This window comes from Notothenia rossii, assembly GCF_949606895.1.
Source record: "Notothenia rossii genome assembly, chromosome: 6".
Classification (NCBI taxonomy): domain Eukaryota; kingdom Metazoa; phylum Chordata; class Actinopteri; order Perciformes; family Nototheniidae; genus Notothenia; species Notothenia rossii.
Window position 1 is genome coordinate 23573433 of NC_136909.1, and position 16381 is coordinate 23589813.

Consider the following 16381-nt stretch of genomic DNA (forward strand, 5'->3'; position numbering starts at 1 on the left):
AAATAACTTTGAAAAGGCTACAGAGGACAAGTTCACCATCGAGGCACCAAACTTGGGCAAAGTGAGGAAGATCACCATTGGCCATAATAACAAAGGCTCTTCAGCAGGATGGTTTGTGGACAAGGTAAGAAACTGAAGTTGTTGTTTACCAGAGTGTGTCTTGAGGAAAAATATGCCATTATTGCTCAAAACTGATACCCCTTCATACATTTTTTAAGGCGGATAACAAAAGAACAAAACATGTTACTTTAATGTGTTACATCACGTGTTACAATGAACAAAACTGTGTTTAAAAGTTTAACTGTAACTATTTCTGCTCAGTAATGCCTCTGAAGAGGTACTTAAGACATGTGATCCTCCTATTCCTCTCAGTTTTCCTATCTAGTCTAGTGTCCATGCTCACCCAACACAGTTTGCACGACTGAGAGATGAGTTCATTCGAGCAGACGCACATACACACACAGGACACACATGGCGTCATCCTACCCTGTCTGTAAAGGGAAACCATGACCCATTAAGGGATCGTCTTTCAGCAAACAGACAGACGAGTCGATGGATTTGTTGGCAACTGCACCACAGACTGACACCAAAGATCATTAGTAATAAATTATAACCTTTTGGCATTGTACATGTTTACATGGATTTGAGAGTAAATATTACTTGAGCTTATTGCTGCTTAAACATGTTTAAACCTATATGCTACTTGTTTAAAAGTATTTAAGTCTGTGAAACAAAGCCTAGAGGACTCAATGTAATACATTTAAATAAAACTTTAAATATACAACTGTACATTTCATTTCAGATATAACCATAACCATGACTATAAAATCTAAAAAAAAACACAGCAGACAACGTAACAATCAAATGATGTTTAGCATAAATACTGTATATTAGATACATACATGTGTTTCCAGGATCTAAAATATATTTAAAAAAATATATTAATATAAAAAAACAACACAACAATGTCTTCAGAAAACGTGTTTCCTTTTCTGTCTGTCATCACCATCCGGGCCATGTTGGCTCTGATTATGTTCTTATTTCTCCTTTTCAAACAGGCGGTAGTGGATGATATGGGAAACAAAATAGTTTATGAATTCCCAATGAATCGTTGGTTTGCCATCGATGAGGATGATGGGAAGATACAGAGAGACATTTTGGTGGGGGGCAGTCAGCCCACAGGTGAGACATGTTGTTTATGAGCCAGGAAAAACCTTCCCTATACTCTAATCCTCATGTCAGTGAAAGAAATGTGGCAAGAAAGAAAATGAATATGTCTGTTTCCTTCAAATGATTTGCCTAATTTTGAAATAATGACCCTTCATAAAGATATTGCAGAAAGGATTGTATGACAACAACATTTCTACTGCCAGGGAACAGATCATTTACTGTTCCTCTCATTCAGTCCAGCAAGAGAAATGTGTTTTCAGTCAGACTAGTCAGAGGCAGTGATCATTCATTCTCAGGTTTAATGTTTGGATGCGGTTGATCTGCTTCTTGCTCAGCACCGTAGGGAGTACAGGTGCAGTGAACCATACTGACCTGCTGGCAGATCCTGATAGCATCTTGTGTAACTGTACCCACCAGGTATTGTGTACAACGTCCAGGTCGTGACAGGAAACATCCGAGGTGCCGGGACCAACTCCAAAATCCACATTGTGATGCACGGCTCAAAAGGCAAAAAGAACAGTGGCAAGGTGAGGAGAAGATAACAAAAACAAAGCAAAGACAACTTTTACTCTTTCTAAAAAGCAATGGTTTTCATTTGTATTGCTTGAATTTCCAATATACTCTCTGGAAAATGCTACATTTTCTAACCAATCCAGTGTTTAATCTACACAATCATCTATATTAAAGAAAGATTGTGTTTGTTGTCTCCTGGCTTCTCACACCACACTGGAGCCATGCAATGAATACTGTTGATGAACACATGTAACCAAAGTAAATACGAGACTGGTAGAATAACGTAACGATATACAGTGCTGTAGGTGTAAAGTTGTTCTCTATACATCTTTAAACAATTTTTCTATACTATTTATAGTAACTGGTTTAGATGTGATGATAAAGGTTCAGACGGCTGGAAATAGACGGGAAAGGGTTTGAATATTAGTCTTTAAAAGCTGTACGAAACAAGTTAAAGACATTTCTGGTGCTTAATGATCATCCCTGTTTTATGCCACAATGAGAACATTGAGTATGTGATTATATATTTTCTGGGTACATCTGTCGTAGAGCGGTTGAACAAGTGTTTTCTTTTATTCTTCTCACATATGTTTGTATTCAGGTGTTTTTGGAAGGAGGAAAGTTTGAGCGGTGCCTGACAGACATCTTTAATGTTGAGATCGCTGCGCTGCTCAGTCCCCTCAGCAGAGTCACCATCGGACATGACAACGACGGAGTCAGTGCTGGGTGGTACTGTGAGAAGGTAACACGCACACACGCACACACGCACGCACGCACACACGCACACGCACACGCACACGCACACGCACACGCACACGCAGACACATGCATACTAGGGCTGCAACAATCAATTCATCTGCCCATTATCTTCTAGAATAAGTGTTTGGTCTTTATAAAGGAAGACAAACTGAATATTACCCATCCAAGATGTCGTCTTTAAATGTCAGTCCAAAACCAATAGATGTAAACTTTGATTTAAAACTCAATTGAAAACAGAGAAAAATAAGACATTTGTATAATATGATGAAAACAGCATTATCAGCCAATATTGCACAAGCAAATAACATTTTTATTTTATTTTTAACATTTTCAAGGTAGGAATCGAACCTGGGACATAACAATAATATAGCATGTAACAACTCAGTAACCAAGGCAGTCCATGAAAATTCCCCCAACAATAAAAACAAGTAATAAGAATACAGTTGTTATCGATCGACTAATCGCTGATAACAACAGACTACAATCTGGGAATAAACTGAGATATTTCGGCTGAATCAATGTTTTTGCAGGTGGTGGTGTTCTGTCCGTTCACCGGGATAGAGCAGACCTTCCCATGCTGCAAATGGCTGGATGAGAAGGAGGGAGATGGTCTGATAGAAAGAGAGCTCCATGAGATGGTCTCACTCAGGCAGAAGAGACAGAAGAGTAAGTTACAAACATTTACAATTCTCAAGCAAAAAAGTCCTTTTCAGGGGCTTCACAGACATTTTGAGGAGTTGGACATTCAACCCCCTCATCACAAACTAACTCTGTAAACTCAAAAGTACTGCTACAAGAGTAAACACCCTTGTTAAACTGACCTGATTTGGTTCTGCTCAGAGCATCCCTGGTCCTTGTGGATCTGGACGTCAGACCTTCCCAGTGCAGGAACCGATGCAGACATCTCCTTCCAGGTGTACGGAGACAAGGGCAAGAGCGATGAGACCAGACTGGGCAACAAAACAGACAATTTTGAGCAGGGACAGGTGGACAAGTTTATGGTAGGTATCTCATGTTTTAACACCACACATCATTAGTACTGTTCGTCAGATAACGAGGCTTAGGAAACTTCTTATCTTGATGTGCCCTTACAGGTTGAGCTGCCTGATTTGGGAAAACTGATTAAACTACGTATCTGGCACGAGAAGAGAAATCCTTTCGCTGGATGGCATCTCAGTAAGGTGTGGGAAAATAATTTATAATAATTTGGCAAACTTACGTCTATGATATGTTAAACTAGTGTGTAATTCACTCACATGCATTTGGCCAGTATTTTATTGACAACTAAGATTGTTTGTGATTCTATATGAATTAGATCTAGACCAAAAGTTGTCATCTTTATTATGCCTGACAAATTAAAAACACTGCTTGTTTTCAAATTAGGTAACTATGATGAAGACATTAACAAAGGAGAAATATAATTTTCCTTGTGAGCGCTGGCTGGACGTAAATGAAGACGATAACGAGGTTGTGAGGGAGCTTTCTGCCACAGGAGACTTTAATGCTGATCCCCTGCCCGGTTGGTATATCCACCTGTATTCATCATAACCAATAGAAATCTACTTTGCCAAATAAAGAGAGGAATGTAGCGTAATACCTGATTCATTTCTATTGTTTTGTTCTCCAGTAATAAAATACAGGGTGACAGTTTGCACAGGGAGTATCGGCGGCAGTGGCACAGATGCGTCTGTGTTTCTAAATCTAATAGGAGACCTGGGAGACAGTGGAAATCGGGACATGGTCAACTGCAAAAACAACGTCAACAAGTTTGAGAAAGGAAACGTGGGTACCCTCCATACATCATTGTTAGACATAAAGCTTATATCAGGAAGGAACACTCAATGATGTGCCCTCTCCTGTGTCAAATACTTACTTACTTCCCCTCCGCTACCGCCCTCATTAACAAGGTCCGACCCCCCCACTGACACTTTACCTCAGTCACATCATAGACTCTATGCATTACATTAATGCACACAATGTACAACATTATTTTGTATTACAGCTGCTTTTTATTCCATTTTATTCCTCTATTTCATTCCATTGCAATGTAAATACTGTTATATTTTACTTATATTTGTTATTATTTTTAATATTTTCTATTTCTCTACCTGTGTTTTTCGTTTTTGTTTTTATGAACCACGACACCAAGTCAAATTCCTCTTATGTGTTAACCTACTTGGTAATAAACCTGTTTCTGATTCTGATTCTGATATAGTTTTGCTTCTTTCTCTTTCAAAACACAAATGACAAACCTCCATACAATCAACAAGCCTTAAACATTTCCTTTTTTGACAAAAATCACTCATTTGTGTGCTCTTAATTAATTAAATGAGCCACACATGTAGCATGCTGCTTTCTGTTTCTGGTTTGACAAATTTAGGGGATACGTTTCAATAATCAGGGACCAACCCCAGATGGAGCCCTGCATATGATTAATACAAAATGTTTATGGGTCAACTGGACTATGCAGTTAGGACAATTCTAATGTGATTCGTCAAACTATCTGTAGCATATGCAAACATTTAATTTCAATGTTGTATGTGCTGATTTAAAAACATTGGCCATATCTGTCAGGTAAATTGCTTGTTATCACAAATCCCCCCAATCATGTGATGCTGCCTAACCGTTTTTGTGTTTTTCCAGTATGATGAGTTTATAGTGGAGTCAGTATCCATTGGGCAGGTCCGCAGGGTGAGGATTGGACATGACGGTAAAGGTGGAGGTTGTGGCTGGTTCCTGGATAAAGTCATTGTAAGAGAAGATGGACAGGCTGAGGCTCAAGCTGTGGAGTTCCCCTGCAACAGGTGATAAGTCTCTGTGTGGATACAACGTGCTGAATAGTTGTTACAACCACAGGATTGTGTTTTTGTAATCGCCGAGAGTTTTGATCATTGGTAGGTGGCTGGACCGTAATGAGGATGACGGACAGATAGTCAGAGAGCTCGTGCCATTTTCTGATGGACAGCGTCTTTACAGTAAGTTAAAAGAGTCTTGACGTTTTTCTAACATTTAAGTTGACTCCCCAGTGTTAATTGTTGTGTCTGTGTGTCAGACGTTGACTATCACATTGCTGTGAAGACGGGCAGTATCCCTGGGAGCAGCTCGGACTCCAATGTGTTTGTGAAGCTCTACGGAGAGAAAGGTGACACCAGTAAGATCCTGCTGGTGGTCTCTGACAACAACCTTGGGAACTACTTTGAGACAGGTCGCGTTGACATCTTCGTCGTGGAAACTTATGACATTGGACAGGTGATACCATGAAGACAAACATTAAGAAGCTTTAAATGATTAATCGAAGGCATGTAGTCAAAGATGTTAGGGTTCAGTCCTTCCATCCATGTGCTGTCAAGGTGCTTGCGATGGAACACATGATAAACATCAGGGTATTTACATTTAAGCAGTTTGCATTATTTATTGTCTGGATTGTGTACTCGCATTTATATATGAAACACATAGCAGTATACTACTTGTATTAGACTGGGTGCATTAGGATGTGTTTGTGAAAGTAAAAGTAAGACATAAGAAATTGTAAAAAGATGTATAAATGCTTTTGTCCTGTTTTAAAGTATTGTTTAAGCATGCATATGTCTGACTTTTCAGTTAATTTTAATCAATATTTTTCATCCCTTTAATTCTATTGCAGATAAATCGTCTGTTGATTGGCCACACCAATGAAGGCATGCGGGCAGGCTGGTTCCTGGACAGCGTTCAGCTCATGGTTCCAGTCCACGGGAAGCAGTACATGTTCCCCAGTGACCGCTGGCTGGACACGTCCGAGGCCGACGGCAAGACAGAGGTGGAGATCTACCCGAGCGAGACCCTGGACATGGAACAGCGTAGGCAACATTCACACACTCTCAAACCATTAGAAGAGACTATACAGAAACACAGACAAACAAGTCAGGTTCAAAACCTAGTTCTAAAACTCTATTTCTTTCAGATTTGTTATATTGTCATACATGTTTTACCAATTTTCTCTCATAATTACTTCCCAGTGATTAACTATGAGGTAACGGTAGTAACTGGAGATGTGACCTTTGCTGGCACCAACGCCGGAGTGTTCATCCAGATCTTTGGGGACAAGGGGAAGACAGAGGTCCTCACGCTCGCAAGCAGATCCAACAACTACGAGCGAAACACCACAGAAATATTCAAGGTATCAAAGCTTTGATTTTGTGCTCAGTGGCCCCAAAATGAGTCTACGTTGTTAAATCTGAATGCCAAAGAGAAGGGTAATGCTCAAGCGTTACATTTTTATTTGAAACAACTGTTCCCAGCTAGAGGCCAAAGATGTAGGGAAGGTCTTTAAGATCCGCATCGGTCACGACGGCTCGGGGATCGGATCTGGCTGGTTCCTGGAGACAGTGGACGTCAAACATCTCATCATGGCCTTGGTGCCAAAAGAGAAGAAAAAGGAGGACAAGAAAAAGAAGAAGAAAAAGAAGAAAGATGAGGAAGATGATGACGAGGCCGGAGGAGAGGAGATGCAGGAGGTGGTATTGACTTACCACTTCCCCTGTTCTCGCTGGCTGGCCGGGGGGGAGGAGGACGGGGAGCTGTTGGTGGAGCTGCTCCCCGAGGAGGCAGAGGATCTGGAAGGTAGGAAGAAAACACAACAACTCTATGTATTGAATAGATGCACAAGAACTACCTAAGTTTCTAATATTTGAAATATATATATATATATATATATATATATATACATAAAACACCAACATGTTTTTATTACCACCCACAAATCTGTGAGGCTACAATTTAAGCATGGATACATTCTGGCCAGATTAATAACTCATATGCAAAATTCACTGGTGCATTTTCCACACATGTTTTTGTCTTGTACTCTGTGTTGACCTTTTAGAAATGCATGGTTGGTTTGACACAGTTGCTTTAAGTGAAAGTTGTTAGTAATTCATCCCCTGTATTGTCTGACAGTCAACACCTATGAAGTGTGCGTCTTCACTGGTGACACGCTGGGAGCCGGGACTGACGCCAACGTCTTCATCAATATTTATGGAGAAAACGGAGACACCGGAGAGCGTTATCTGAAGAACTCAGACAACATCAACAAATTTGAGCGGGGGCAGGTGGGTTAAACAAAGACAAGGCAGTCAGCTGAATCATAAAGGAAAGAATCAAATATGTTATTGTTTTATGTTAAACAGGCTGGAGAAAAGTTTACATCGTGCTTCACAAAACAAGCTTTTAAATATCAGAAGAGTTATTCTTTCATTAACTTGGATTCATAGATGAGGAGTATAAAAAAAAGTCTAGCCGGTGCGCTATTTCCAGTTTGATATGTTGGTTTGAGCCTGAATCACAAACACAAAATATTGTATTAGGGTTGTAAAATCATACCCCATTACCTGTAAGTGTAGTGAAGTCCTCTGTGTCATCAAACCTGTCCTACTTTTAATCATAACCTAATCCTAACCTGTGAATTATTCATGTCTGCATCACACCTGGCTGTGTAGGAACAATCAGATTGTGTCCTAAGATCAAACACGACAATTGTCATTCAGTGGAGAGAATGTTTGTTAACAGAAAACTGGAAAATATACTATATTCATTTCAGGAGTCTGTCAGCAAGAAAATGTTAATGATACATCCGTTTTTTCTCTTATAAGCTCACACATTTAATTTAAAATTATATTTATTATACAGGAAAATATGAATAGAAATATTAAGTGGTTTACAGCTGGTTCCTGTTATGCCATCCAATACAACTCTAATGCCCCAAAGTTTACTTTTGCCTACATTTTTTGACTCTGTGTCACTGTTGTTAATCCATTGATATGTTTAGCACTGAGGTCAACGTTTGTGATGGACTGCATCCTATTCTGAGGGGTTTCTAATTGTCTGCCCCCTCATGTGAACATTATAAACGTTGTAATGATAGATGTTAAAGCAGTTGTATAAGCCTGTTGCATAAGACTGCATTACAGTGCACGTGTTCTCATTTAAGTGGCCGTAAACCAGTATTGTCTGTAGCAACATTGTGTTTGGCAGGAGGATGTTTTCATCATCACAGCTGTTGAACTGGGTCCTCTGAAGAAGCTGCGGATCCGTCATGACAATTCTAATTCTCATTCATCTTGGTACCTGGACCGTGTTGAGATAGTGGACACAAAGGATGATACGACGTAGGTGAAAACCAACATATATTTTACATGAGTTTTGCCAAACTATTGAGTTATCAAGAGGAACGATCTAACTGAAAGACTTTAAAGAGCAATAGCTTTGTGTTATTATACAACTCAATGTGTCTAAATAACATGTCGTCTTTGAGTTAGCGTGCCCGATTAGATGTATTTCTTGGATATACAGGTACTATTTCCCTTGTACCCGCTGGCTGGCAGTGGACGAGGACGATGGACAGATAGCGAGAGAGCTGGTTCCTGTGGACGAGGCCTTCATGAAGAAGGACGAAGACGAGGATTCAGGCGCCACTCTGGGCCTCGAGCAGAAATGTAACTTTCATATTTGACTCATGTCTTAGTAGTGGGACAAGATAAAAAGGGGACCTTCTCGAGTGTTTATCTGAGTGCTGGGGAAACATGCAGGTGGAGACAAGAGAAGAGCGACGGACTTTGAGTGATTGGATGAAAAGGTTTAAAGAACTGACTGATTTATTTTGATCTTACAGCCATGTCAACTACATACACTCTCAAAATAAAAACCGGAGAAAAGAAGTATGCTGGAACTGATGCTAACGTTTTTGCCATCCTTTTTGGTGAAAATGACGACACAGGTATGATAACTTTATTAAAAGGTGGATGCATGCACAATACAGAGATAAATCAATAATAGCATACAAGAAAATAGCAACAAAGATTATGTAATGCAAGACACAAGAATAAAAAAAAGGAAGAAATAAACCCATTCTAAAACAAAGCAATAAGATAGCTGAGGTACCCATCTGAATATAAAAATGTTCGTGTCACTCACAGGGATCATCAACCTTAAGGCTTGTAAGAACTACAAGAATAAGTTTGAACAGGGGATGATCAATGAGTTCACTGTGGAGGCGGTGGATTTGGGCGACCTGGAAACATTTCGAATTGGGCATGACAACTCAGGTGTGGAAAGAAAAGTCTCCTCAAAAATAAGCAGAACACTTTCTTAATGGTATAACGTGACCTTTTTCTCACCCACAGGAGGTTCATCTGGTTGGTTCTTGGACTGGGTCGAGATTGACGCCCCCTCACAGGGTCAGAGATTACGCTTCCCATGTGGCCGGTGGTTGGATAAAGGAGAGGATGACGGGCTGTTTGTGAGGGATCTTTATCCCGCTGATTTACAGACTGAACTCTACATGCCATGTGAGTGAACACAGCTGTGAAAGAAGTGTTTGAATCCATTGGGGAGAGTGACAATGCGCTGATGGAGAATTTTTCCTGTAACAGTGCTTTTTGCAATTTTTACCCAGAAAAAAGGTTAGCAGTGAAATATGTTTAAAGCACTCAGTAGAAGAGTGGCTTTAAGAGCATAGACTCTTTGATGTAGCCGGTTAAAAGTGAGATGATGTCACAGTAGCGGCCTGCATTTTAAACTTCACCATGGCAACAGTAATTAGCTTCTAGACTTGCACGTAAAAGAGTCCAAATACAAAGCTGCAGTCGTGGATACTGTTAGGTGTATTTACATTTTTATTTTCCAAAATAACACAATCAATATAAAGAAAACTGTACATTATATTATTATTGTAGCAGATTGAGAAATACAAACCTTTCAATTAACGCAATTAGTTGAAAGATTACATTAACCTGTAGTTGCTTTGGCATACCATAACAAAATACTAATGTATCTATCATAATTATTATATTACTCTTCTTTCTTATCTGTGTCAACCAAACAAAGCTGTCACCTTCTCCTCTCCTTCTCAGTTGTGCCTTATGAGATAAAGATATACACCAGCGATGTGTTTGGTGCAGGAACAGACGCTGATGTGTTCACCGTCTTGTACGGTCAAAAGGGAGTGTGCACACAGCAGAAACACCTGTGTGTCAACAAGAGAGAGAGACGTCTGTACTTTGAGAGAGGAGCTGAGGACATGTTTATTGTGGAGGTGAGATGAGAGTGTGTGGATTTGGATTATACAGCCTTAGAGACAACGGCTTCGGCTCTGTAAACATTGTGTTTCCATTTTCTCAGCTGGAGGATGTCGGAGACGTTTTAGAGAAGATCAGGATAGGACACGACAACAAAGGCACAAACCCAGGATGGCACCTCGACAGAGTGGAGATCAGACGACAGCTCAGGAAGGGAAAGGTAGTTAAAAATCTACTCTGCTATTTAGAGTTTTTTTCTTCATTCAACTATTTACAGATTAATAATGCAACACCATTTGGCTCATATCTCTCAGAGATGCAGGGCCAGGCCCAGTTTATTGATTTTAGTTTTTTAATGAACCCTGATATTCATTTTTAATGTCAGGGTTCAGAAACAACCATTTTCCCATGCGAGTGCTGGCTGGCCAAGTCTGAAGATGACGGGGAGACGGTGAGGGAGCTGGTCCCCTCGGACATCATCACAGAGAAACTCCTCAGGGATGGGAAGCTGAAGACGACTGAAGTGGAGGTGGAGGACGCTTTGGAAAGTAGGTTAACTCTGATTTCAGAGACTACATGTAACTAATTATATTTACTAGAAACAGCCATCCTGTACTCAGTCTCATGTAACATTTGAGTAACTCGTGTAGAGAGCCATATCACATCACCTGCATTGCAGCTCCACAGAGCTTAATGTAGCTTTATAACCTTTCAGCTCATACTGTAGTTTATCTTAATTGATGTACTGCCTGAACACACAGACTTCAATTGGAAGCTACTCAACAGAAACATATAAGATGTGAGCTAACATTATGTATCTCTACTTAATTCCTGTTTCTGTTCTTCTTCCATTACAGCTCACATGTACAACGTGTCTGTGCGAACAGGGGATATGTACGGAGCAGGAACCGATGGCAACGTTTATCTCACCATCTACGGAGACCTGGGAGACACAGGAGAGCGCAAACTGGCCAAATCTGAGAACAACAAAAACAAGTTCGAGAGAGCAGAGGTTTGTGAGGAAATGTGTGACATGTTATGTCATGAGTATTATGGCCATAAAAGGTTAAAGGAAATTTTCTGACATTATGACGTTTTTTTTGTGTGCAAATCTATGAGTTTGGTTTAAAGAAAATTCCTATTCTTTATTCTTAAATGTTTATTTTTTATTCTCTCAGAAATGTACAACCAATCTCATAAAATATGCAGAATGAATTGTTATCTTTTATTCCCTTCCACAGCTCAGTATTTTTTTCTTTAACCTTCAGTGGCCCTTATACACTATCATACATGTCACTGCTGGTATACAAAGGCATCAAAATGGGTCTCTTTGCCTCTTAGGTGGACAAGTTCAGCATTGAGGCTGTGGACTTGGGCCAGGTGTTTAAGATTCATATTCGTCACGACAACTCCATGATAGGGGCCGATTGGAACTTGGACCAGGTGGAGGTGCTGGATTTGGAAACAGATGAGGTGTACATGTTCCTGTGTGAGCGCTGGCTGTCCAAGAAGAAAGAGGACAGAAGTATTGCAAGGACTTTCTTTGTGAAGGTTTGTGCAACTTTGGTAATTAATTTTGTATTTGCTTCTGCTGCTGTAAAATGAGTAATGAGAAGGAAAATCAAAGATTATTTGTCTGTTATGTGTTTGGTCCAGGGGTATGAAGGGGAAAGAAACATTGATCCAAATTCCAAGAAGATGCTTCAGGCCAAACTGGGTCTGGACAGAAACGCCAATAAGAAGAAAAAGAAGAAAAAGGTGGCAGTGGCTGAAGAAGGTCCAAGTAAGGCTACAGAACTTTCTCTGTGTTTCAAGATGAGGTTTGGCAATGCAAATTCAAAACCTTGCTCAGAGAATTATCTTGAAAAAATACAGGCAAAACCAGCTGGGTAGAATCCTCGATAAATAGAATAAAACCAAAACGTTCAAAATAAAAGCCAACATTTTTAGAGATAATTGGACACGTTAAGTTCAAGGCTTCGTTTATAATTCATAAGTTACAAAAAAAAGGTTAAACATTTGGGGAAATATGCTTTTCTTCCTTTGGTTAAATAAAAAGACCTTGACCACGGTCATGTCTGTACCCTTTATATAACGCAAGGCATAAGTTTATCTCAGCATTAAGACTGGAAACAAAGGGAAACGACTAGCCTGACTCAGAGGAAAACAAAAACAGGTACTTATGCTCACTATAATGATTTCTAACTAACACATTACGTCATGTCTGTTTAATTCAAAGAAAGGTAAAAACAACTATTTGTGTTTTTTTCTTCAATCAATGCCATGTACATGTATTGTGGTATTTCTTGGCCGCAGGTTAAAAAATGATCTGCGTCTTGACAGATGAAAGAAAGAGGTTATAGACTGTTAGTAACATGTAATAAGATATAATACCAATTAGTGAGTTATAGAGGTGCTAGCTTTGGCTTTATCACCCATCGCCAGTCTAAATGTGTCCCCTTGTTGTTTAAGTGTTCATGCCAAGCTAAGCTAATTATTTGCTGGCTGTAACATTATTATTTTTGTACAGACATTGAAGAAATATCACTGCTTTCATCTTAATAATAAGGGCATTTACTAAATTGTCAATTAAATGTCAATGTAATCTTTTTAATAATCCACTTTTTGCCTTCCCAAGTCATCCCCTATCACTTCACTCTGTCCACTGGGATGGAGCGGGAGGCCGGCACCTTCGCCAGGGTCTATGTCATCATCACCGGCCCCAACGACATGGAGACAGACCGGCTGTGGCTGGACCTGCCGGAGGGGAAGAACTGCTTCACAGCCGGCACCATGGAGCACTTTGTGTCTTATGGGACTGACGTAGGAGAGATCAAGCGAGTGGAAGTGAGAATCTAAGACTGCCTCTGTTTCTAAATCTGTGTCTCCTCTCTGCTGCCTCCTCAGATGAGTCAATGTTAAACATTTAAATAAAACTATTCTAGCTCAGCAATAATTCATTCTAGCTGTGCCTTCGGGTACCTAGATCAAACAAAATCAAATGATATATAAATTCCCAGTTCTATCTTCCCCCTCCCTCCTCTCGCTCCCTCCTTCTCCCCCTCAGCTCGGCCATAACGGTGTCACACCAGAGAGCTGCTGGTTGGTCGATGATCTGTCGGTTGCCGTGCCAACCAAAGGTATTAAGTACATCTTTCCGTGTAAGTGCTGGCTGGCGAAGGACAGAGGAGACGGTCTGACTGCCAGGCTGTTCAACGTGCTGGACTCCAGCACCATCAACATTAACCGCAAAGTGAGTCACTGCACTAAGAAAAGAAACCCTGGAAACATTTCATCACACACACAATCAGTCTTTTCCTTATCTGTACTATCTATTACTGTCTATTGTAGGTTATTTATTCGGCAACGGTTGTCACAGGTGACACTCAGTATGCAGGGACAGACACCAACATTTTCCTGACGGTGTATGGAGCCAATGGGAGCACAGAGGAAATGCTGCTGCCCAAAAATGGGGACAGGTCTACATTTGTTATCAGAGGAATAGTTCTGTTTTGGGAAATACACTTCCACACATTTTAAGAGAACCATGCCTAGATGTTTTAAAACTCACATAAATATCATTAACTTCTAGGTTTGAAAGGGACCAAGAGGACACATTCAGTTTGGAGGTAGATGATATTGCTCCCCTGAAGAAGATCAGAGTTCGGATTGATTGCTCTGGAAGTCGGCCTGACTGGTTTCTCGACAGGGTAACATACAAACTACACTATCACCTATCAGAATACAGTATGTAATTGAGAATGTTTACTACTATGTACTACTAAAGGAAACAGGGGCTTGTTGTTTCATTATAAAATACATTTTAAATTGTACTAAAATCTGAAATCAGACTACTTATGTCTGTCTGTTTTTATCAGTGATATTCACCAAGAAAACATGAACAATGAATGTGTTGTTCTTGTAACTGAAATGCTTTTAGATCCTGATGCGGAACCTGAACACAGAGGACACGTATTTGTTTACATACGAGAATTGGCTGTCAAAGACAAAAGGGCCGAAGAGGATTAAGGTGTGTGAGCTGGGAGCTGTGGTGGATGAGGAGGAGATGGTGGAGAAAACTACCTACATCATTCAAGTCCAGACCAGTGATGTCGGAGGTAGGTCTCATGAGATGCCTGTTTTATTTCTAAAACAAAGGATGAAGAAGAACTATTTTTTTGGCTTTTGGGCATTTAAAATGTTCAATAGCATTTTGTAGAATCCATTCAACGATATAAGGCTAATATAAAGATAGTGTTTTAATCAGTGATACTGTGATATTTTAGGTGCCGGCACCGATGCCAATGTGTATTTGATGGTGTTCGGGGAGTACGGGGACACCGGGACGCTGCCTTTGAAGGAGAGCACAAACAGGAACAAGTTTGAGCGGAAAATTAAAGATGTGTTCAGGTTCCCCGAAATGCTCAGTCTGGGTGAACTGTCAAAGATCCGTGTGTGGCACGACAACAAAGGTGAGCGCAAATGAACTAGAGGTAATCTTTGTTCTCTTAAATAGCTGAATTAACATTATTTTGATTATTTGGCCAAAAGATTTTCCGGTGTTGTCTATTATAATGTCCGTTTTTATAGATTATATGTTTTACATGAACTGCCGTTATCTACTTTTTCTACATACTGTCTTCTAACATTAAAAGGAATATTTAGATGTTTTCTGAATGTGTGTTTCTTTTTTTGCCAAGAGTTAGATGAGAAATGCAATACTACTTTCAGACACGAGAGTGGTATTAATCTTGTAATCTAACTCTCTGCAAGAAAGCAAACAACCCATTTCAGAAAAATGTCAAAAGTATTCCTTCAGGAGTTCCTTAATCAACTTGATATATTATATGTAACATCACAATTATCAGAAGGGCGCTCAACTGTTTTTTTTAGCATTAGATAGTAACAGAATGAAACAAAAAAATAAACATAATTGCTGTTAAAAAGCATCAACGTTTTGAAAAGATAATACTAAAGGACATTGTTGTCCTTGCTGTGAACAGGCCCCTGTCCCGGCTGGCACCTGGAGTACGTTGACGTGAAAGATGAGGCCATGGACCAGACCTTCAGGTTTCCCTGCGACCGCTGGCTGGCTAAAAATGAAGATGACGGGCAGATAATGAGGGAGCTGGCCTGTGCCAATAACGACGCTATAGACCTCAGTGACAAAACCAGTTAGTAAAAATGGAAGTCTGTGGGCATAATCACAAGCTCTCTAATTGTGGGAGATGAATGACTTGCTGCTAATTGCAGCCATTTGCCAGATGTAAAATGATCATAATGTGACAATATCTGTCTCTCTTCATTGCCACAGAATATGAAATTGCCACAACAACTGCTACCACAGACGACGCCTCCACCACGGAAAACGCCTGGATCGTGTTGGAAGGAAGGAAGGCTCGTTCTAAGGAGTTTGTTCTAGAGAATAAGAAAAAGAAGTTCTTACGGTATGTTTTCAAAGGGAGTATAGGTGCCTTGGCTCACAGTAAAACCATATTATGTGGCCTTATATAATCTGCTCTCTTTCACATGTTGTTTTTCTATCCTCTTTTATCTTAAATCTCAGCTCTCAGGAGAGCTAATCCCATGAGACGCACTTCATAAAAAAACTCTGTCACACCACTGAATTTAACTATTCAATGTACAGAATCTCACTCTCCATAAACTCTGCTTGTGTTTTCGTTTGCCCCTTCACAGCGGTGCCACTGATGCCTTTGAGTTCTCATCCAAACACTTGGGGGAGATTGCTGGCATCTGCATCGGCCACATAACAAAAGATGGAAAGAAGGTGAAGAGTGAAGTCTTCTGGCGTGTTTTAGAGGTGGTGGTGACCGAGAAGGAGCTGGGAAACAAGTGAGTTGAAACTCATACATCCTTCATTATGTTATATA

General features: G+C 40.1%; 1 protein-coding gene across 2 annotated transcripts in view; it reads left to right on the forward strand.

The window, feature by feature from the left end:
* The window catches only part of loxhd1b (lipoxygenase homology PLAT domains 1b), an 18685-nt gene continuing 2304 nt past the window's right edge, over positions 1–16381 (forward strand). Inside the window, exons 1-36 of one of the 2 annotated variants that reach the window (XM_079688877.1) lie at positions 1–124; positions 1059–1182; positions 1588–1697; positions 2285–2425; positions 2973–3108; positions 3283–3443; positions 3537–3623; positions 3826–3961; positions 4070–4224; positions 5086–5246; positions 5341–5417; positions 5495–5691; positions 6086–6278; positions 6438–6598; positions 6720–7041; positions 7375–7526; positions 8431–8582; positions 8767–8909; positions 9086–9190; positions 9390–9518; positions 9597–9761; positions 10326–10507; positions 10594–10710; positions 10876–11038; positions 11348–11502; positions 11832–12041; positions 12147–12273; positions 13129–13337; positions 13558–13743; positions 13842–13969; positions 14083–14200; positions 14431–14608; positions 14777–14962; positions 15494–15664; positions 15805–15937; positions 16188–16343. In XM_079688877.1, coding sequence (XP_079545003.1) covers positions 1074–1182; positions 1588–1697; positions 2285–2425; positions 2973–3108; positions 3283–3443; positions 3537–3623; positions 3826–3961; positions 4070–4224; positions 5086–5246; positions 5341–5417; positions 5495–5691; positions 6086–6278; positions 6438–6598; positions 6720–7041; positions 7375–7526; positions 8431–8582; positions 8767–8909; positions 9086–9190; positions 9390–9518; positions 9597–9761; positions 10326–10507; positions 10594–10710; positions 10876–11038; positions 11348–11502; positions 11832–12041; positions 12147–12273; positions 13129–13337; positions 13558–13743; positions 13842–13969; positions 14083–14200; positions 14431–14608; positions 14777–14962; positions 15494–15664; positions 15805–15937; positions 16188–16343 — 5411 coding nt within the window. In that variant the 5' untranslated portion in view covers positions 1–124; positions 1059–1073. The remainder of the gene's footprint in view (positions 125–1058; positions 1183–1587; positions 1698–2284; positions 2426–2972; positions 3109–3282; positions 3444–3536; positions 3624–3825; positions 3962–4069; positions 4225–5085; positions 5247–5340; positions 5418–5494; positions 5692–6085; positions 6279–6437; positions 6599–6719; positions 7042–7374; positions 7527–8430; positions 8583–8766; positions 8910–9085; positions 9191–9389; positions 9519–9596; positions 9762–10325; positions 10508–10593; positions 10711–10875; positions 11039–11347; positions 11503–11831; positions 12042–12146; positions 12274–13128; positions 13338–13557; positions 13744–13841; positions 13970–14082; positions 14201–14430; positions 14609–14776; positions 14963–15493; positions 15665–15804; positions 15938–16187; positions 16344–16381) is intronic. The other variant, XM_079688878.1, reaches the window with a different exon arrangement.